Here is a 23,851-nt window from a genome sequence, read left to right on the forward strand (position 1 = left end):
ACAAAGAAGAATATACGGAAATGTCCACCCTGACATTCAAAAGCTGTCACAGAAAGCCCTCCTCCAGCCTTTTTCCACCTTGAAAAATGTTGACATATCTTCTGACAAGTTGATAATGAACAAGAAAACCCCACACTGACAAGAACCACAGCCTCTTTTAAATACCCTTCACTGGCTCTTGCCCATGGATTGCGTGGGTTGGGCATTCAAGGAGCATCTGGTTTCTAAAACCTGCTACAAGTAGCCCAAATAATTATGTGGTTTACATGAGACATAACTCCGTCTTGGAAAAGAAAAATAAGAAAATTTTAACAAGTCAAGCTAGGAACCTGGGCATTTTAAAACAGGCACTCACAAGCATCAAGATGAAAGACCTTTAGGAAATACCAACACCACTGTGATGATCATGTGCGATGCTGCCTTTCACGTAACATGATTGCCCAAAGCTGGTCTTCCACCTCCAGCTCCTCTCAGCTGGCTTATGGGGCACAGTTAATGCAGCAATGTAACAGCAGTCAACCTACAAGGAGTGAAAGGAAGTGAACAAACAGCAGCGGTCACACTGGTCTGCCACGCTCACCTACAGGTGGCAGTGGGAATCCATCTGTTCACCATTTCTGCAGTAAGCAATTACTTTAGCAACTTAGAAACACAAGCAGAAAATGCAGAATTTGATTTATGGAGGCGCTGATCTTTCCTTACAGGCTTGTCTGCACCCTGAGTTAATTCCCCCACCCCTATTTATAAATTTCACATGGGTGAAAAAAGACCATCTAGAGACAGATTTAATTGTCAAAGTCTGTGGCATCCTTCCCCAGTTCATGTTTCTTGATGAAAGCATTGCTCAGTAACAATAACAGGAGGATAAAAAATGCCTTTACATCAGCAATTATGCCATGTGCACAGAGCCTTGAGACAACCACCATCACAGCAGTATTTCAAGGGGACAGATGACGCTTACAACAGCAAATATCTGGTGCTTCCACTGCCAATCTCTGCCTGTAACAACTCAAATCTGCAGGGAACTGTGCTCCCAACACAACCTCTGCCACGCAAAGTGCCTAGACCAGCTTTCAAACACAAGCAGGTGAAAGACACAGAAATCAAAAGCAACATTTTACAAACTGACAAGACATGCAGGGCAAGAGCCGTTGGCTACGTGAACCCCGCAGGTGCAACTGGAACTGCAGTTGACTGCAGTGCCTGGCAGCTGGCATCCCTTACCCCATCCCTTTGGATGCAGGGGGCCTGCTGCACAGCTTTCTGATGGCCAGGGTGCCTTCACTGGAGGGAAAGGCATAATGCTGCATGTCTGATCCCACAGGCTGCCCCCACGTGTGCCTGCTGCCTTAGGCGAGGCTGTACGAGCAAAGCAACTGGAAAAACCAATATTAGATTTATTTGAAGATTTCTTCTGTAGTGTGGAGAAAAAAGTGTAATTGTCTGGGGGCTGCCTTTTCCTCCTGTAATAAAGAAATTTAGAGATGAGTTGAGTTTTATTTTGCAAGTTAAGGGTTAGCATGAGTTCTTTTGAATGTTTTAGGTCTAACATGCACTACTGAAGGGGGTTTGGTTTGGGTTTAAAAAAAAAAAAAGTGAACTTAAGACATGCACTAAAAAATGAACCAGGCCAAATTCCCATAAACTGTGAATCTACTCTCACAATAAACTGCTAGGAGGAGGAAATAATTTATCAGGTTTCAAAAACCTGCTGGCTACCTGGCTCTGGGACTGGTGGGTTTTCCCATAGAGAACTGGGGCACAAGAAAGGCCTGGGGAGCCCAGCTTTGCTGCTCTATCCACTTCCCAGCAGGATCCCACCCCCTCTGCCTACCTTTTTGCAGAAGCTGTGTTTGATGCACAGCCACAGCTCAGGAAAACTGTTGTTAAAATACTAATTAAAAAACCACTGCAGGTTTTTCAGAGTTATGCTTGGGAAGGTGTGGGATACTATCCATCCCACTGAAAATCTGTGGTATGTTTTGCTACTGATGTCTACCAAGTGTTCAGCCTCTCAAAAAAAGAGAGGAGAGAAAGGCAAGATAATTGAAAAGCAAGGTGAAAGATTTGCAAGTGAAGCTTGGTGTTCCCAACTTCCTGCAACAACATAAAGAAAACCATCCATGGAAGAGATCTTTCTCTACCAAATATAAAACATTTTCAGTGGGACAAAAAACCCAACCAGTTCTTTTTAAACAGTTTTTATGCTGTTCATGTCCCTTGTATCTTGATGGAAACAGATTTCCAGCGGCTGAGATTTGTGGGATGGTGGTTTACTGCTGGATACAAATGCACATTCCAGGCACGCCACCACATCCTCCCACAAGCACTGTCAGGTGTGACAAGCCAGCACTGCTGAGGGACTCCCATCTATGTCCGAGACAACTCACAGCATCTAAAAAATTCCATTTGCCACTTTCACTTTATCTTAAGACTGTTGAAATAGCTATATTTGTGGTTTTATTTATCAAAAGTACTAAAAAATTGCTCTTCTTGCAAAGCACACTGAGTATTTTCTGAGTGGTCTAAAAGCCCAGAAATTTCTATTTAGGAATACATTTTTATCTTATCATTAAAGATTCTTTTAAATCCCTGCTGGCAACCCTTGGCCTTTAACTAGAGAACCACCATGTCAAGGTGGGACAGGAACTATCTATTTTTTGGTCTAGGTTCTTTAAATTAGTTGTAGATTAACAGAATCCAGGAATATGAAACTAATGCTTTTATACTGACTATTGTGTATTATGCTGTTTTCAAGGTTCTCACCCATGAAACATACCATGAGTAAAATCCTCATAAATTAGTTATTTCAAAAATGCAACCCTTCATCCCTAAGTGACTTCCTTGCTGGCATGGATTCCTGCATGAGAAATAAGTAGTTACCTTCACTTTGAAAGATCCCAGAGTTCAATTAACTATGTCCTAAATCTGGTGCACTACAGACAATTACTAGCAAAGATATTTAGAAAAAAATTATGTATCAAGATTAAACAGTCACATGGCAAATGCTTCCCTCCATTACTTTCCAGTGTACAACTATGCCTTGTGCCAGCCAAGCACAGTGTATTTCCTTAAGAGAGCAAGAAGAATTCTCTTAATTACTGATTCAAATAAGGATGAGCACTTGATATTATTTATGATGTACTTGCAGGGAAGCACTCATTAGCAACACTTACACCACGTGCCAAATACATCTGTCATCTGAGAGTAATGGGATGGTTTCAAACTGCATCACCCCTTAAGCAGCTCACACATTACTTCTGAAAAGTTACTGCTACAGTCACTGAAGCAAAACACAGCATCCATTCCAAGCCACAGACTTAAACTGTAAATTCTGCTTTTTTTTTAGACCACTTGGCAAACCTTGCTCTTGAAATTGGAACCTCTTGAAGACAATGAATTGTCCATCTGCTGTGATGGTAATTTCCCTACCACCTTAGTTCTGCTAGAAAACTCTGCTCTTCAAAACAAAAGCAAACACAGCCTTGTTGCCACAACCTGTCAATCTCTGCACCGCCCACTGAAACCTGGAAGCTCATGAAGGTCCAACTTCACCATCAAGTTCCTAGCTGGGTTTGTTTCACTTTGTATTACAAAAATCCATCTCAGCAGCTGCAGGCAAACACAGAGCCCACACAAAGTTGTTGAGGCACTGACAAACTTTTTGCCATCCTGGAGAGGCTTGTAGCAAAAGAACCTCCCCCTGCCAGAGCTCACCTTCATGACAAACGCCATAGCTGGGAGTCCCAAACCAGATGAATCATGAATGTAACAGGGAATCGTCTGTCAAGAGAGAGATGTGCAGTGAATTTGCTTCAAATGACATCACTGTGACTGATGCCAATGGCAATGGCATGCTGCAGGCTGCCTGAATCAATGACATGGGTTTTGCAAGACTGAAAACACACAAACTCCAAAGCCATTACAAAAGCCATTATTGGACATCGAAACCAAAACTATGTATCCTAAACTATTGACAGATTGGCATTATCTGATTTCCAAATTCTCCTTAACTCCTAAAAACAGCAAAGTGTCTTAATAACCCAGTTGTGCTGACCAGGTATTAAGGGAACTCATCCTTACTAGGAAGGAAGGAAGGAAGGAAATTGATGCTCAGATTGGTCTGACTGAAGGCTGATGGTCTGCTGTAACTGGGAAGCCTTTGGTGGGCCATATATGAAACTTGTACTCCAAAGATGTACTCCAAAAACTTCTTTAGGATTGCAAGGACACCTCCCAGGACCTCAGGTTTTCTCTTTCCCACCCTTTTTGTTTTCTTAAATTGGATGTTGTTTGATTGCAACCTGCCTTCTCTTAGTGTGCTGCAATGCTAAGCATGTCATTCTGACTCAACTGGATTGACTTTTGGGTCTATTTCAATTAGTTCCCCTTGTTTCACAGGATGACAAATAAGCTAAAGTGCTGCTCTATATGGAATACATGTTTTGTATTTTGTACTTCATATAGGCTGGATTTTCAACTGGAATTTCAGCTGGGCTTGCAGCAGCGACACTGTGGGCACTTCTGCTGAACATCTAATAAATTCTCCAATCAGAAAACAACCAATAAAGCCTTGATGACATTTCAAGTATATTTTAAATACAACTGTATTAGAGCTCCATTTCTTACTGTTGCTGTGCCAAGAACAGTCCACAAAAAAAAAAAAAAAAATTTGACACTGGATAAAAGGTAGATGTTCTATCTTACAGGTTTTATTTCAGAAAACAAAACAAAACAGAACTTTGCAGCAGAGATAGGAACACATCTCATATTTTGTTACAAAGTGCTAGTGTCCTACTGGAGAACTGACAGCCACATGAGCTGGTGTATAGCATGGCTACTGTATGCCCAGGTAGACTGTGTGTCTCACTCCATGTTGTCACACTGTAGGAAAAAAAAGTCTCTCTGAAAGCAGAGTTAGCTGTATATTAAAAAACTCCGGAATGAACAATGAAAGGGACCCAACAATGGTATCGAAGGGAGAATAGAAGTGTCTAGCAAAGCATGGTGCTTTAGTTGGATGATGCCTTTCCATCCTGTGTTCTTCCAGAAGTATTAGTGGAAATTTACCTTACCTGACAGTTAAGAGTCAGTGAAATGCCATGCAGTTGGAAAAAGCTACCTGAGTGAGAGCTGGGTAACAAACCAGATCTAGATGCACTGTGAATTAGCTGAATTCGGCAGGTTTTTAGTTGGAAGAACCAAATGAAAACAGGAGAAAAGATGGGACTTCAAGGAATAAAGACAACTGTTTAAGGTAATTTAGTAATAAAAAAAAGTGAATAGTGACTTCAAGGTCCTTAACAGGGCATTGGATATTGACAGAACATGCATTTCTTAAAATTTCTTCCACTTTTTTGCTCACTGAATCAGAACTTTCCTTCCCTTTTCCCATGACCTTTACACGGTCTTTAAGGCTGAAGCTTTTCCATTCCTGGTGTTTCTTTGCAGAGATACTGATGCATACTCAGTAAAGCCAGTGCAAGATGGCATACGTTTCTTCTTTCCTGAGTAAATAGCACATAGATTAAAAAAAACCCTAAATGTTTCCCTTCTGCTGCTTTTGACTCAGAGACAGATCTGCTCCCATGTGAACAGCCAGTGTCTATTGGCTTCATGAAGTCTGTTCTGGGGTCTTCTGTGATCAGAAAGTACATGGCAATCAAGGAGGTTTCAGGCATCCAAGGACAGAAAAAGAGAAGATCTCAAACAGTCTAATTTTCAAGCCTCAAGACTGTAAAATATATGGGCAGAGCAGATTCCTGGTTTAAACAAGTTTCCAAAGCAATGGGAACCTACTACCTTTACGTTTAGGCATCACTTGCTACTTATTTCTAAAAGATAAACCATTATTAAGTTCTCTTATGTCCAAAGACTGAAATCATAGCAAGGGCTTCTTCTGTGGGACGACTTTGCTTTTATCTCTGTTGACTATCAACAAGCTTCCCAACTGTGCAAAGAAGAAAAAATCCACAAAAATGAAATAGATACCTAGAAAGCTCAGAAGAAAAGGCAAACTTTTCTTCAAAAGCCTAACTGCACCGAGTCCTGGCTCTCTCTGTCCCACCATCTCCAGTTTCATGCAATGTAAGTCCACAGAATTCTAGGGCACCTGAATGGATCTGTGGATCTTCTAAGCAATGTCAACAGTGCTGAGCCAGGCTCAGAAGTTTTAAATAATAAAATGGAAGCTCCCAGTACAGACACATGTAAGGAAGAACAACTGGGCAGAAGTTCTTTGCAAAGTACATGACATCTTCACAGTCATTGTGTAGAAGCTGAGTGGATGGTCTGACAGAAAACTACAGCATACAGTTCTGAGGATCCATCTCTGGGTTTTGGCATCTTCCATTTTCTGGTGAAAATGAGCTTGTTTAAATATAAACAACCCAACAAGTTTGTACTGTAGCTAAAAACAAATTCTGCAAATACTGCTAACTTAGCCATATGTTAAAGTAAACAATCATTTGATGGTAAAGCAGGTGAAGTATCAAAGAAGCTCCATTTGAATAGTATTTATTTGCAATCATTAGTTTTAAACGGGAAACTGTTTACAGGCACACACTAGATAACCAAAATAGAGTGAACATAAAGAAATCTATTAAAGGTCCTTATCAAATATTTCAAATATTTTATTAAATCTTTTATTCAGCTTCATTATCACAGTTTGATGTACTTTAGCATGTTATACACATGACTTAACATGTGCACTTAGAAGTATCAAATTAGAGGTTTTTGAGTAAAGTATGACATTCTATAAATGTGCTTCCTGACTTAACTACACACAACTAAGAAGGCAGTAGCTCTGTTATACCATTGATGGAGATGAACCATTGTAAGGCATGTTTACACCAAACTTTGGAGAGAATAAAACTATATACTAAGTCGAAATTCAGTGAAAATACATGTGAGAATAGAAGTTGAAGGATTTGGCTCCAAGAAAAAAGATCATAGCAAATCAGTTGTGTTGAAACTGTCAACAGATACTGGTTATTAAAAGCAAGCACTGCTGAGAAAGAAGGTTTTTGTAGCATCCAGGTCAGCAGGATCTGTGCTTTTTTTCAGATGTGATTTTTGAAACTCACACCTTATTCTGTTTAATGTGAAGAAAAGATACCAAAATCTAGCAAGGAAGTTGGAAAACTATGGTCTGAAAAACTTCAAAGTTGTTTTATGAGCAAACACGGGAACACTTCAGCACAGCGTACATGCCGGAAGTCACTGCACTCCGCTGTGTGTGTGTGTATATACACACATGTGCAGACATACACGTAACATGACTCTCCTGCTTTTGTTGCCCTCAAAGACCCAAGCACTGATTGAAGTATAGCAGTACTGAGGGGCAAACGAGGTTTCAGCTTGGAGCTGAAAAGAGCAGACGAGCATTAAATTTGGGAGCCCAGTCAGTTTTCCTGAACAGATGGTTTTTCCAGTGGAGTACAGCGCAGGTCTGCTGGTATATGCTAAACAGCCAAGATTCAGAAACTACAATATAATTATTTGGAAGAACTCCATAGATGTTAAGCTATTTGCAGTAGTTTTAAAATTCCACCTCAATGAAGGCCCTAGGTCATGATGACATGCTTCCCCCAGGAACACCATGCAAGCCCAAGCTTAAATCCAAAAGCATAGTGGTCTGTGATCGGGGCTCCCACACTGTCACGGTGCCAACAACAATGCTGCCCATTAAGGAAGAAGGGTTTCCAGCCTAAACCTGGGTGTGTTGCTGAGTGCAGACCTCATGTCAAGTCTTCCTAGATTTCTGCCATCAAAGAATCAGTGGGGGAACATGAAATAGACATCCATCTTATAAGCTTCTTCAAAGTTGTCAATTCAGTACATTATATTGAGTATATAAATGACTATGGGAGTACTTCGGTGAGACCATAAACCTCACTGTGCCTTTTTATTGGGGAATTCAGGGGAGGAGGCAAGTAACCCTTTCACAGCCTAAATATGTACTTGTTCATCGCACTCAGCGTCCTGAAGGGCCTCAGCACTCTGGCAGCTGTAGTTGACAGTTCAAAAATACATACAGGGTAGAGAGAATGCCATGAGTATTGCAAAACATGGCAAAAGAGGTCTACAACCTATCAAACAAGCACAGCAAACAAACAGCATCTAATGGATAATGCAGGGTATACAACACCCAAGTTGCACAATTATGTTTCCTTGCAAAATCAGGACTGTGAACGTAAACTCCAGAAGTTGTTTCAAGAGCAGCACGTGGCTTACTCGACACCTCTGGAAACATCACAAGTCCACCACCCCTCAAGCACTGCATCTTCTGCTCTTACAGAAACTGATCTCACTGAACCAAGCAGAGCTAGCGGGTCCTGCAACCCATATGACTGTGGCAGAGGCTAAACAAAAATGCTTCAGCAACACAGTTTGGCTACTACTGTATATTCAGCCTTTATGGTGTCTGCGCTATATAAATGTTGCTCTTGGAAAATAAAGCACACAGCGATATACAAATGGTATCAATGGCCAAAAAGATTACATGATCATGCCTGAAAGCAAATGGAAGTTAACAAAAGTAGTCTTTTAGGAGAGGTAGGAATATTAGACTCAGCATTCAAAAAAAAGGGAGTGCACTCAAAAGGGTCAACATACATTATACTGTCTTGTAGACCCATCATGTTTCTGGTTTCCTACATCATTTTTTTTCAGAATGTACACACCCAGGCACACACAGGTACACGCACACACACACACGGAGTCACGCACACACACCCCTATATATACACATCTAAATTCTTTTCTAATTCCCCTTTGTTGCCATAATGTTGCCATACTGAGAATAAAGGACAGCTTTCCTTACATGCTCTTAGCTGCCCCATGTCTATAACTTGCTTTCAGTTGGTTCAGTATCTGTACAGTAGCTAAACAGGCAGTGGAAATTAAAATTGCTTCAATTAATATCCTGTTGTAAAAGACAACATCCAAACTATAAGGCATTCCCTTGTACTGACGTGACTTACAACTCTCTACTTGATACAAACTACAGAATGCTCTTCAGCCTTGTGCTACAAAGGCAGCTTTCACCCAAATAATAAAGACCAAAACTGGAATTGAAACACCACAAATCCACACACTTCTACTAGTCCCTTGTTCTTGTGCCCCTTTCCAACAATGCTTATCACTTTAATTTCAAAAGTCATGCACCAGTGCTATAAAATAGAAACCCAAACTACCAAGAAATCTCCTACTCCTGACTTTGGGATACTGTATTAATATAAAAGAGCATTCAGAGAGCTTAAATAAATATATTCTTTTCTGAAATCACAGCACATTCAAGGGGTACTTACTGCCAAAAGCAGAGCATTAAGTAATCTCCATAAATATTTTCAGAATAATTTAGTCAAAAAAGACCTGTAAGATATGAAGTTTTGATTGATTTGGTCTAATACCTGGAAAACAGCCTACTGTGGGGATAAGAATCTGCATCTCAAATGTTCTGCAGAACATATTTCCCATATTTGTATACAGTACTAGAACAATTAAGAAGACATTACAGTAATTTTCTCCCAGCTTCTTAGATCTGTAGCTTCGGCTATGACAATGCATTTCATATACCTCAGAACTATGAAATACTGAAGATGACTAAATAAATAAAAGCCAAGGAAAACTGGGACAGTACTGCATTTTACACTTGAGACAAGATTCCCCCCTCCCATGGATAAGTCATAGAGGACAACTACAGTAAATGCTTGTCTTTTTTTTCAAAGAAAGATTTATACACAGGTTCAGATCCAGAAAATAATGTGAAATGCATAAATATTGATAGCTTTAGCTAAGTTAAAATGGGTTCAGTAAAGTATGATACAACATATTCAGAATAAACAAAGCAGAAAAGCATCATATTTTGGTTTGCTTGAGATATACATAAGGTGCAACAATTTCTTCTCTAGAGGCATTTGTGGACAATGTGTTAACAGGTAACAGTGTTTGCTGGTATACTGAAGTACACACAATAGCAGTAAGATTTTCCAAAATGAAAGCAGCTGAAATTAATAAAAATTAAAACAAAACAAACAAGGAAAAAACCCAACCCCAATACAGTAAGATATTGGTCTGAAGTTTTTGTTGTGCTAACAGACTTTGTTACCTGAAAATAGTGATACCCCTTCTAGTAGATTCAGGGAAAATTCTAGCTACTCAAATCAAGACATCACTCATAGAACCAACAAAGGCAAATGCCTAGTGAACTATAAAGCATTGCAGGATTTCTGCTACTCTCAGTGCCTAATCGCTTAAAAATTAAGCATATCTACAAAAAGGTTTGTAAGTATCTGAAAACAGTCATATCCAGTAAACTGACCCAACCCTACCCCCTCTCTAAGGGAAAGTCAAGGAAAAGCAGATCAAGTAAGATATTAATTAATATAGAAAAAAGTAATTTTCTGTTTCTTTTAAAAAAGGTACCATTAATATACAGAAATATCTCCAGGAACAATATTGAAATTTAAATCGAGGAAGGATGGGGTGCTTTGACAAAAATATATCTACTCTAAAGGTTTCTAGAGAAATAAGTTAGTACCATTGTCAACGTGAACGGCCTGCACTGTAACATATTTGGATTTCAGCTAATTATAAAGTGGTCCAAAACTCCAAAAGCCACCCTGCTGTGACCCACAAGTTTTAAGTCTTTTAAAATTTTCCTGTCTTGTTAAAATAACTTATAAAACTTTAATAAAATCTTATTTAAAATACCACCATAAGCTGCAATGGCATTCTAGGGGCTCTTAGACATTTAGTCACCTGAATTTTTAAAAAAGCCTTTTCACTGACTCATTGGTTTGTACATTTTGTTTTCTTCTCTTGTTCCCTTCTTTCACCACATGCATCCTCAATGTTGCTGTTTCAGTGACCCTTCCCCAGCTACATGCCTTTTGTCAGACCTTTAATCCTTTCTTAAAACTCTTGTGGTACACTGTATGTTGTTTCCTGACACTGAACCAGAGACTTTCACTTAACTACAACAATGAAAGGCTAAACCTAGCAAGCATTAATAGTTACTGTCCATATGGCTATTACATCAAATTAGTTACAAAATAACCTCAAAACACATTATCAATTCAGTCAAGTATAAATAAGAATGCTTGATAGAATGATGTAAACTTGCATCATTTAAAGACTTAATTCAAAGAACTTCAACTCAATCTAATACTATCAAAAGTTCAGCCGGTATGACGAAGACTAATAGAAAATTATTGCTGGAGTCCAATTTGGTAAATTGTTGTGCTACAATGCAAAAAGTAGGGAAACATCTTGTGCTATAGAAGAAGTACCCTGTTGAATTTGTAGCTTTAGATCAATTACTAGTGATCATTTTGCATCTATTGGTAGGAATCAATGCTTGGTTATACAATAGTGTAAGTCAGAATAGTGAAGGTAACAGGCCAAGTGATACACTTGGCCTACTTTTGGGATGTATTTATGATAGCAAAACACAAAAATTCAACACAAGCAGAGACAGAAACTGGCAGATGGATCTGTTTCATAGTCTGAATTCAGTCAAATGCTACTCTTCAGTTGTAGTTTAACTGTATACAGCTTTCCACTTTACCAACACAAACTGTAATTGGCCCTTTATGCAAACTCTGAAGCCGATTTGGACTGTGCATAGTAACTACAACAATGCCAGTGTCTGTAAAATGCAAAAGGTATGTGTATTGGTGTACACTATATCGAAAAGTCATGGTTTTAAGTTATTCAGAACTGTGAAATAATACTAAGGTCACTTTTGAAAAACGCATTTGCAGTACTTTTTGTTTACAGGAAAGTTTCACCAAGTCGCTCAGGTATCTATGCAAAAATAAAGGAACCGTCCAAGGCATGAAAGACAAGTCAATTATCTGCAATATTTTCTTTTCCATATACCACACCTTTTTCTAATGCACATCATCCTGGTTATTCAAAGCTAAATTAAAAAGAAACAAACCCAAACATAGCCTGTCAGAACTTTTCCCAGTAAACTCTACCACTCTGGTGGCAAATATAAAAGTGCAGAACATCTGGACCACGTGGCTGCCCAAACACCGCTAACAATGGTACATCTGTCCAGGCTGCCTTGAGTTCTCTGGAACAGGTTTTAAATTCATTCTACAATATAAACGTAGGCATAACCTATTAATATAAACCATCTTAGAACTTAAATCTTCATGTACAAAAATGACTAAGAATATCTAATAGTAACTAGTGCAGTGCGTCAGTGTTTTTGTTGGGTTTTTTTTTTTCTTTTTCATTTAGAATAACTAGATATTATATGAAACTAGTTGTTGTACTCTCTGGTTGGTAAAAGAGATGCTGTGTGAGCTAACAGTAAAGGCAGCCTTTTTCACACCAACCACCCGTTTACTGTTTAAAAGCCTTCAATAGAAAGCAAACTCTGGGATCATTCCACTCCATTTCAGTTCATTAATAGACAATATCACCCTCCTACATACTGGGTTCCAATTTGAGGACCTGGCCCAAGTTGCTAACGTCTGGCTTCCAGTGAATTCTGGGCCACTCAGAGCAATAAGCACTTTATTGCAGTCTCTAGTTCCATCATATGGACTGACTAGCTTCCCTTGGTAAAGACAAGGCTAGGATATTAGGTAAAGCACAATGTTTTACAATAAAGTGGAGCTTCACTGGTCAGCGCAGGAAATAAGCACTGGAGCCTGAGACATTTCATTTGGCTGTCCATCATGTGGGAGAGGTGTGGCCCTCTGACTTCTGCAAAAGAAGAAAAGAAAAGCCACCCATCAATACTTGGAGCACAGGAGGTGCTGTTATCAGACCAGAAAAGACAGGAAGCAGCAGCTGTAGGGTTTAGCACCCGACACAGACACGGCAGTATGGTAACTCCTCACTGCTGCAGGTGCTCACATACTCTGGTTACACCTGCTTTCAGAGGAGTCCCTGCAACAGTAATACATAAAACAGGACAACCTACATCCCAATGCAAAGGCAGGAAAAACCAGATGTGATGGTATTTGACTACAGAAAGCAAAATCCAGAGCATTAGAGTAAGTTCAGAGCACACAAGTGCTGTGACTCATTTTGTAAGGGAGCTGCTGCAGTCCTCAGAAGCAGAGCAGATAGCATGTGTGGCAAAAGGTAAATGCACAGAGGCACAGATCATGTTAGTGTGAGTCAACAGACAGCTTTTAAGCAATATGGAAATATACTCATCAGCAGAGTTGCACTGGGATTCCTCCACGTTACCTGACTACATCAGCCTAGCACATCTCTTTAATTACTACAGCAGTGTTAATTTAAAAATGACCTCTTGGCACAGGGCATCATAAAAATAAACTGTGGCAGAATTATGTGCTGGAAATCAACATCAGTCATGGTATCAAATGGACTTGGGAGAACTCCTTTGCAGCTTGCCTTTTAAAATACATACGCCAAGCATGTCACCGCCTGTTATTTACTCTCACAAGTGAGGTTCTATTTTTGTTACAGTATTTGTCATTGGTAGTAATGAAAATCTGGGGCCTGATTCTTATTTACACCAGGGACACTTTACCTCACTCTGGCCAAGCTAAGACCCCCAGCAGAAACCCCCAGCAGAGGTACTCGTGCTTCACACAAGGGGAGTGCAATGAAGTGGCCCTGGCACAAAATGCAGCTCAGACTCACAGTGCTTAACCAGGGCATGCACAAGGTAAATGAAGACAAGCAGAAGACTTCAAATGAAAACCACGTTGCCAGAAGGACTCCATGTCCCAAGGCTCTATGAAACTATTAAAAAAAAATACATTCAGACACTGAAGAAACACATCAAGCAAGCCTCCAATTCTTTTCTTCACATTTCTGGACACTTGCAAATAAAGTGAGTTACAAAAAGTAACAATAGTTGGCAGAGTAGAAAACAGAGAAGCATCTAGCCTGTAAGATTTAGATTTCTGTTTTGACTTCCATTTGCCATGTCAGTGAGAGATGTAGCTAACTTTCTACTGGAAGAGTCCACCCCTGTTGTCATTTCACATTCCTCAGGATGATTACCAACTGGCATTTCCAACAGTTGTGGGATATTTGCCCATTTGGTGTTTTCAGGCCTTATGAAAGGTGCTGCATTGCCCAAGCTACATAATGACATGACAAAACATGGGATTCAAAGAGAAAGACCCAAGCACAAAGCTCTGCAAAACATTAGCTTGCTTCAACAAGGACAAGAGGAGGACAAGAACTTTAAAGAGGCACAAGGAAGAAAAACCACAGCAGAGCAAATCCTGTTGTTTTGTGCATTTCTGGTCAGTGTTAATGGCAGTCAATGAAACCACAATGGTGTGAGTGAGAGCAGAGCTTAGCACAGCACTTCCATAAGTTCCATTTTGTGGCTTATTATGACAGACAGCCTGACTGCAGTGTGAAATCACTTCTCACCCAACACTGCTTAAGCAAGACAACACCTTCTGCAGAAAGGAACCAGCAGATCTATTTCTTTTAGGGTCCCTGAGCTTCTAAAAAGCCTTTAAGCATTTGATGTGCAGCCTGAACACAAAGGACTGGGTTCATCAATGGGGCTCATGGGAGGAACAGTTAATTGAGGTTGTGAATGGTTTAATGAACTGCTGCCTTGAGAAGTTGCTTAGGCAGCCAGCAATCTGTAAAATGGCATCTGTAGAGGCTGTGATGATTTCAAACTGGCCCAATGCTCCCTCAACAAGTTTTCATTGCAGGAGAGGATGGGGTTTCATATCTAGTAAGTTCCATGAAAGAACAACACTGGATAATCAGGAGCCAAGGAGGACCTGCTGTAATTGATTTACTCCCATCACAGGTCTGACCATTCTGTACTGATTCATAAGTAAGTAATTCTCCACCTGATCTGTATGGACGGCCTACTTAATAACTGAGAGGACCAACCTAAGCTACCATGGCTTTCCATCAGCCAGAGTAGTTCTGCCCCATACAATTCTGCAGACGCTTTGCCTTTTACACAGCAAAGCACAGGAGTAAAAATAATTGGTTAGCTTCCCTCAGCCATGTTCAGCATAAAAAAATTGATCTCAAAATGTATTAAATTCTCTCCACCATCTTAGGTTTTAGGCCACTGTGAAATGCAAATCACCATGCAGTAGCTATTCAAATCTGCTATTATCTGACACATAGCATCTGATAACTCTCAATCATTAGGATCTCAAGGAGCATATGAACCTGTTTATATACAAAACTTGGTATGTAAGCTTACTGAGAAGGATCATTTTACTAACTGCTAAACAGATTACACAGTCATTTAGGTGAAGACTTAATACTACTAAGCAAGTGGGGTAAAGCAGACATTCATAGAAAGCTGTGGAAGGGGATACGCAGGCCAAATTAAACAGTCTGCTATTCACATGCTTTCTAACAAGCTGTCAGCCACATGCTATTTACTTAAGACAACAAGAAGAAAAGAAATCCATACCTGTGTACGTTTTCCATGGCTGCTACTTCTGCCAGAGCAGCTAAGCTAAAGAATGCAGACACTGCTGGCATATCTGACGTAATACTATGATTTTCTTCTGTCTCTGTGTTTCTGGAGCATTCACTGCTGCAATCTCCTTCTGCACTTGATGATTTTTGAAGAGTACTTTGTGGCTCTTTTGGCTTCTCCTCTGCAAAGAAAGAAAGTTAAGCATGCAGACATAGCCCATAAATTCACTGCAGCCTATTGATATGCTGACTAGTCTGGTGTTAACAGAACCTGTACCTTTAGGATTTTGATTCTGCCAATGTCATCTGATTCATGCTGTAACCTCTTCTGACTCAAGCTACTGAGTCAGAAGCACAGTACTCAGGTTTATGAAGCAGTTTACTGATTTTGCATTCAACTGAATTTGATCTTTCCCTCAGACAAGAGAGCTTTTTTGTATGTTTTAGATACAGCAGTCCTGAAAGATTATCTTACTGGAGAACTCCAACAGGGACTGCGGCATTACTGGAAACAAATTGTGAAAGGTAACCATTCTCCATTTCTCTCTGCATCAGTTCACAGTTCTTAGAGCGAAATACCCAGGGAGAAAAGATAAATTTGGTCATTCAAATAAAAGAAGTTGGCCATTATGGACGCAGTGATTTCCCAGTTGGTGGATACCTGTATTTTAAATAATGACCATTCTAAGCAGGTAAGAAAACAAGCTAATTAAAAACCACTGCCCTGATAGGTTGCTTGTACCCTCAAACCCTCTCCAACCATTCAGTTTCAATGAAATTTTAATTCCAATTTCCTTACCCAGTGTCCCTGCTGCTGGTGACACTCGCCCATCTGCTGTTCGGACAAGATGTGTGATCTTAGTTTTCCTTGCTTTCCTTTTCTGGCTGCCAACTAAAGGCTCATGCATCATTGCTGGCTCTGGAGTGTTTAGGGCAGATATAGAAATTTTATTCTTCCAGGCACTCTCACTGGAATTTCTGTCTTCTAATAGTATGGCTGGAAGAGAATAAAAACACAACTTTAGATGTAGAATAATTCAGTCACTAGCTATGCTCATTTTGCATCTACCTGCATAAAACTGTTCCTCACAGGCACTTAAGAGCATAACCCATGCCAAGACATGATCTGAATGCCACAGATGTTTGCAGTGAAGTAACAGAATCCATCTTAAAGATAATACTGAAGGTTCAAGTTTCTAATATTTGCCAAGAAAATGGTGAGATTGGCAGCGGCACTTGAGTGAGAGCAGGGTATTGCTCTGTATAAAACATCCTGCAACAGAAGATGTCAGCAAGTGGCTAAGAGACAAAATGTATTTAAGGAACGACAAGGATGCTCACATAAGCTTATCTTAGCTCACAGACGGACTGACAAGCAGAATTCAGCAATTCCTGACTAAAACCTAGTCTTACCTCTTTACTCACTCTACATCAACTCCTCTAAGAAAGGGAAATACTGCCTTTTACAAAATAACAAACCTTTAAAAACACCCCAAAGGCTGCAAATAAAAAAGCATAACTGGATCACAGCTGAAGACAAGCATGCTAAAAAAAGGAAGTAAGCATGGGATAGAATACCATGACAGAAATACTGCCCATATAAATTCAGAGCATGAGAAAGGAACAGTTTAAATCTTTCTCAGCAGCTCCAGTGTTGATGTTCTGAAGTAGCTTTTTACCCCGAACTGGAACATGATCCTGAATTTTCACTCAACTAAAGAGTTTATTTTAATCTTGTTCACAAAGAAATTGGTCAGATAGCAATCACAAAACATATTTAAGCTTCCAAAGTCTGAGCTCAGTGCCTAGTAGTCAACTGTTTGCAATTTGCATTGATTCAATAAGCCATACTGCTGATCCCATGGGGTATCACTAGTACATAAAGGCAATCTGTGACATCTTTTTCCCTCCTGTGATAAAGTGCTATGAAGCCTGCCCCATCTGTGATCACTGTCAGCTAGGGTTAGAAAGAGGCTACAGGTAGCAAATGCTCAAGTAATTTTTTACACGTGCCTGTCCAACCTGTTTTGAAATTGGGAATACTTATGATACCTGCACCAAGTTTTTGAGGTATTTTTTCCCAGTATGTTGCCATCCTGAATGATTATGTATTTTTTCCTAATGCCTGCACTTCATCCCTCCTGCTGCATTTTCAACTCATTATTTTCTTTACTCTCTGTCAGGTTATACCCCATCTCTTTGCAACAGTCCTTGATATATTTTCCACAGCTGTTGCTGTGTCTACAGTTAGCTTACTCTTCCCTCCAGTTTCTTTTAATCTTTCTCCCTCTTTTGAAGACTTTTTAAAGACACATATGTCACTTTTTGGGTGGTTTGACCAGCAAAAATTACACACACAGAACTGAAGTTAGAGTGCAAGCAACTGCTCTTTAAGAAGGGCCTAGAACGGAACAATTCCAATCTCCTGCACTGAGACTGGTGGTGTCACACAGTGGCATCCAGCCCCACAAACTGTGCACAACAGCCTAACCTTTGGCCTAAGTCTGCATGGCCTTTGCCTTTCACGTTAGTTTGAAACTGTTTATTGTTAGTTTTGTAGATTTAATGAACTTTCTATTCAAAGATATAGCTAATAACACCTTTATATTTTGCTGGCTTTTTAAACTGTTCATATGAGAATGTGGACTAGATGAAGAGAATAACTTTAACACATTTAATCTTGTCAGCAGCTGCCCTTTGCTCTTCTGTTTGAATGGGAAGGACCATTTAATGCTTCATTGTCTAAGAATACAATCAGATCTAGTACATACATGCACAGACATTTGAAACATTTCAAACTTTAATTTATGATTTTAATTCACCTATGTTCTCCTGTAAAATATTTTTGAACTTGTGCATGTTGTTTATTTGGAAAAAAAAGCACACAGTTTTAATTAGCCTTTTGAAGTGCTTAGCTCTAGCTGCCAACCTCTCCAGAGCACAGTTTTGCCATAAAACTAATTTTTTTGTAAAGAGTGCTCAAGAGAAAGCACAGGAAAAGATCCACCCTGTAACAATCCAATTAAGTAGAAGCACCAATGACTGCAAATGTGACTTTCAAGTAACTCAGCTGGGCAAACAGTGAGATGTTCAGATAAGCTTTGTGCATCGAGACCAGGATGTTAATTGGAATGTATAATTAAATAGGCAGCTTTCTCTCCAGATTTCTTATTTGGCAATTCATAAGTGTTGATTATATTTTAATGTAATGGTCTGGTTGTAGTCCAACACTATCTGTTAATTCTGATATGCTCTAATTAGCACTTTGACACTGTCTACTTCTAGCTTGATTGAGTTTATAATGCTTTTAATCTTAGTACTACAACCCACTATTTTATTTTTTTTACATTTAATAAAAACATTAAGACATGATTTCAAACAATGAACAACATATAATTAAAAGAGACTTGATTTGGTATGCATTTAATTAGATGCGTTGCATGTCAGGTCACTAGAAATTAACTTCATTGATCACTACAGCTGAGGGTTCCCTTTTATATTTTTCTTTCTTATATTGTATGTGTCAAAACAATAAAGAGAAAAAAAACCTTGAAAGGTAAAATAGGCAATAGTGGAAGACATAAGGAGGATATGATGTTGGCATGTTTGACTAAGAAACAGCAGAAAAACAGCAGAAGGTGGCTGTAAAAGCTCAGATGCAGTAAGTATATTCCCTCTCCATGCTTTTATATTGTTTTATATTCCCTCTCTCAGGTTTTTATTTTAATTCTTGAAATAAGACTTGAAAGTCCATCTACTTTCCTTTTTTCCTCTAGCTCTAGAAGAAACTCTTTATCACTTCAACATAACATTGCTGCCATACGGTCTTGAAGAAGGAAGGATTAAAGGTGAACAATGAGTATTTTGTGTGTGTGGGTGCAGGGTGAATGTTGAAGGGAAGAGCATCTTTTCCTCTTCTCTAGCAGTCTTAGTGGACACTGGGTTTAGAAATCATTTCACTGACTTACAGAGTATTATTCAAGCAGACATAAAACCTAACTTGGAAATAACACAAAGGCTTTACTTGCAAGAGCCTTTGTGCTGACCACTAAAGGAGAAAGGAGTCCATGTTTCAACAACTCTACATCTAAACTATGTGCTCCTCCACCTTCTTCAAGAGGAACAGCATCCCACTGCTTCAAGTGACAAGGGTATACACATGCTCCAAATCAGGACCTGGTTTTGTTTTGCAGGAAGGATAGGGCTAGCCAGGTTTCTTTAATCCATTTGATATCCATTCTGCTTCCACACTGTCCTGCATTCAAGAGCTGTCCCAAGAGGAACTCAGCTAATTTTTCAGGGGAACATTGTCTAGACATTTATACAGTAACTGCAGTTACTGTGCAGTCCTGCCAACAGGTCTCCATGACAGTGGCATGGGCAGAACTACTAGGCTATCTTTGCAAGCAGAGATGAGAATATGCCATGAAGGTCTGGGCCTTCAGGCATGACTACACCATGGCAGAAATGACTCTGAGAGAGACATATCCAGAGGTCAATGCCAGAGAGTTTCCTCAGCTAGGTTTGTTAAAGGTCTGCACAGACAGTTTATCCTATTCTGCAGGCATGCAGAGGACACGTAGTCTTATTTCCCCCCTATCTTTGTGAACAAGAAAAACAAAGCCAATTGAACTGACTTGCCACACCACAGCTTTTCAGATGAGCTTTTCAGACCAAACCCCAAAAAACCACAACTTTAAAGAATTTCTTTAGTGGTGCCTGTTATGAGAGAGAGCTGCAGAAGTTTAACCACACTTAGTGGAGAACAAACGCTCTGTGGGTCTAAGCATGCTGGTATCAAGGAAAAAAGATGGGCTTAAAAGATCTGATTGTCTTTCTGGAAGATTTAATTGTCTTTATGAAGATAAACAGTGAAAATCTAGCCAGACAGAGCATCACTTCAAGTCATCAGTGTCTACAGAACCACTTTACCAAGGAAGTGATGCCAGACTGACCTAGCAGAAATTCCAGTTCTTCTAACAATAGGAAACTGCTACAATACTGCTTTGGGGCCAGGCAGCACACAGAGATGCAGCAAAGACTGGGGACTAACAAGCAGAGATACAAAGCAGCAGATGGCCAAACCAGGTGTAGGAGACAGTGGCCTGGGTGGGAAGCTCTGCTGCAGGAGCCTGTCCTGATCCAGCCCACCTCCAACCAGAATGGTTGCCAAAGGCACAGAGCAACTGGCTCCCTCTGGGCTGCAAGTGCCACAAAACAGGGCTCTGATGTGTGTGGGAGAGCTGCTGTAGGAGCAAGCACAGCAACAGGGCTGCTTCACATGTGAGCTGGTGTTGAGGCCAGTGCATGTGTTCCTCCTCTCTTCTCTTCCTGTGCCAAGGCCAGTGTTACAGTTGGCTGCTACAGAGACCATGCAAGAGCCTCAGCACAGCTCACTAAGTGTACCTGCAAAGATGCAATCACTGTGACTTGTTATTTTAAGTACTGTGTCCCATCGGAAAGCCTTTCTGGTGTGGCAGAAAAATAAAACTCCCAGATGACTGTTAATTTTCCCAAACACGCATAGGTCCAGCTGTGCTTCTGTCAGCCTTCCTGAAGAAGAGATGTACCTATTGACATATTAAATTGCATTTCTGTGTGCTCTCTGTACCATTTCACTGGGGTTTAACTGGGCTGTATCCTGCTCTATGAACAGCTGCAAACTCTTAACATAGTGACGTGCACTGGTGCTGCTGTGTACAGTGTGGTCAAAATTCACTCAGATTTTCATACCAGAGACACACGGACAACACAACACAACACAATCCCATTAAATCTGCCTCTACTGCACTTACTTTCCTTCACTCCTAACAGATGCATACAGGCACACACACTTTTCAAGATGAAAAAACATGAAGCCAGCATGACCTCTGCTGACAGCAATCCTTCCAAGTGTCTCCTCTGCAGCTATACAAACACTCAAGCTCCTTCTTTCTGCAAAATTAACTTCATAAAAACCAAACCCGCACATTAGTTAGACTTGTGACTCACCACAAGTATAGACTAACCACAGAAAGGAGTGGAAGTTTTCATTTATTGTTTGATTCACAAAATGCTCAAATAAATATTATCTGAATTGAAATGAAGATTCTGAGATTCCCATCTTGAATGCTGCAGAATATGAGACAGCTCAGCCACACAGTTAGGGCCTGTTGCCTAGGAACTCCTGGATAGAGGATGAAGATCTGTAGGCAGCATATGAGGGAGAGGCTGTCTGTCCAGCACTTGCTGAGGCCATGCCCATACTGCCCTTTGCTGATCAACATTTTGGTTTCAGTCACTAACCGTACATTTCAGAGTAGGCAAGACTCCAAATTTTCTCCCCTCTGTAATTCAGGGGAAAATGCAGGTCCCCATCAATATACAGACATCCATTGCCTTTCCTCTGATGATTGTATGTGGGCTGTGTAAGGCTCCTAAGTTTGTGTCTTTGCTTTAGTCTTGGGAGGAATTTAGCAAGCTGGCTCTGCCTCAGCATATGCACAGAGACATCTTTAATGTTTAGAAACTATGACATTATTCACATGCTTAACTTCCAAGGACATGCCTCTGTGCTGTGCTGGAACGAGGCCAGGGTACTCAACACTTGCCAGGGTTGAATCTTTGATCATAGTGCACACTTCACTTTGTATCAAAACAGGCTGGCTTCTTTTAAACAAATGCAGGGTTTGACATTTTGTTTACCCACATTTTTGTCTGCAAATTTTCAGGTATTTATATTTTTTACTCTTAATCATCTATTGAATGCTTTCTGTTTCTTTTCTACCAGGAGAATTTAATCACCCATGTTTCTTAATAATTTGTCTATTTCCCTGTAATTTGTCTATAAATAATTCAGGAACAAAATCTGAATGATGCCAAATAAAATTTACGCTAATGTATGGTGCCTTTTTTACACTAACATGGAAGCAAGATAGTCACTTCTCATAAGCAACTGCCACAACATATTCGTTGTACAAATACAACAAGACAGAGCAAGTAATTTCGAATTATTTGTACCATGGAATGCAGAAGAGCAGGCAGAGCCTATGTGGGAAAATAGAGTATGTGCAACAAAGATGACAGAAAACACAGCACCAGGAAAGGAGAGGAAATTACATGGCCAAGTCTTAGGAAAAGATATTAACCATAAAGGTAGCTGGGGAAACTGGAGATGGGAACAATAATATTATTATCTTAGAGATGAACATGGGTGGGGAAGAAACCAGACAAAATTAATGGAGTTAAGTAAGCAGAACTAGAGAGGTTTTTCCTACATTACAGGAACAATGCAAGAGAGAACACCACTGTGGAACAGAGGAACAGCCTGGGCATGACTTGAATAGTGTGGGCAACATGATGATAAAAGAAAAAGAGCCCAGGGAAGCAGGCTAAGCTATAATCCTATACATACTGTACACTCAAAAATGCCCCTCAAGAGTTGTGAGTTCCTAGTGCACAGGATTATGATACTGTAACAAGAAAAATACTTTAGAGAGCAAACAGTGGATAGCGGACAGACAAGGTCCAGAACATAACTTTAAAAACTGCAAGAGGTATTTTCAGTATGAAGCAAACAGAAAGCTGGTTTAAGATTTCTACAGAGGCAGGGTTGGATGCTGGTATTTCTGAGATCTGGTGCAGAAACAAGCGCCTTACATCCCGACCAGGCTCGTACACCTTGACCAGGTGGAGTCTGCAAAGTTCCAGACAGCAAGAAATCACAGGAATAGTAGATAGGGACATGCAAAAATGCTCTGGCAAAATAATATGGTCACGGATACAGAAGAATACAGCAGATAAGAGCAACCGAAGGACTACAGAGCTGTGAGCTGTGGAAAATAGAAGTTTTCAGGGCCAAGTGCAGAATTGCACTTGCTTTGTCAGCTCTGCTGCATGGCATCTGGAGCAGGGAAACTGTAATTAAAGGGAGATACCAAGTAAAAACAAAACAGCATCATACTGGAGTAAAGTAATATCAACTGGAGCCAGAAGGCAATGGAATCACAGCAGACAGGGAAAATAAGGAACCAAAGCAGTCAAAGACTAGATAGCTGAGGTGTCTCTGCCTAGAAGCATTTCCCCAAGACTGAATTGAGAAAGAAGGAAGCTGAAAACCTTAATTAAGCAATGCACCAGTACCTGTGTCCGGAACATTAAGCTTCTTTCTGTGCTTAAATTTGCTGACAATTTTGTGGAATAAGTTCTTTTTCTGAGACTGGAATGAACCTACAGACAACATTAATAATACATACTTTTAATCAGAAGCTTGAAAAAGAGTACAACAGTCACACTATGTACTGCACAACCTCCCCTTCCTATAATACAAGTTGTCATTTGACAGGGAAGCACAAACCTGACCTTCTGCCTGAAGGGACTCTGGAGGCTTTCAGCAAGCTATAGTTCAATCCACCACCTCCCCATGTTTAAGTGCATACAATGCATTTTGGGGAAT

The 23,851-nt window shown here is 40.1% G+C and overlaps 1 protein-coding gene across 13 annotated transcripts in view; it reads right to left on the reverse strand.

Moving 5' to 3' along the window:
* Positions 1 to 4,684: 4,684 nt before the first annotated feature.
* Positions 4,685 to 23,851, reverse strand: part of BBX (BBX high mobility group box domain containing) — a 140,468-nt gene continuing 121,301 nt past the window's right edge. For 10 of the 13 annotated variants that reach the window (XM_030960832.1, XM_030960820.1, XM_030960827.1 and 7 more), the window contains 4 exons: positions 23,539 to 23,625; positions 16,217 to 16,414; positions 15,410 to 15,599; positions 4,685 to 12,726 (listed from right to left, as the gene is read on the reverse strand). In XM_030960832.1, the coding sequence (XP_030816692.1) occupies positions 12,639 to 12,726; positions 15,410 to 15,599; positions 16,217 to 16,414; positions 23,539 to 23,625 (563 nt within the window). In that variant the 3' untranslated portion in view covers positions 4,685 to 12,638. The remainder of the gene's footprint in view (positions 12,727 to 15,409; positions 15,600 to 16,216; positions 16,415 to 23,538; positions 23,626 to 23,851) is intronic. The other 3 variants (XM_030960886.1, XM_030960895.1, XM_030960878.1) reach the window with 1 other exon arrangement.

Source organism: Camarhynchus parvulus, chromosome 1 (genome assembly GCF_901933205.1).
Source record: "Camarhynchus parvulus chromosome 1, STF_HiC, whole genome shotgun sequence".
Taxonomy (NCBI): domain Eukaryota; kingdom Metazoa; phylum Chordata; class Aves; order Passeriformes; family Thraupidae; genus Camarhynchus; species Camarhynchus parvulus.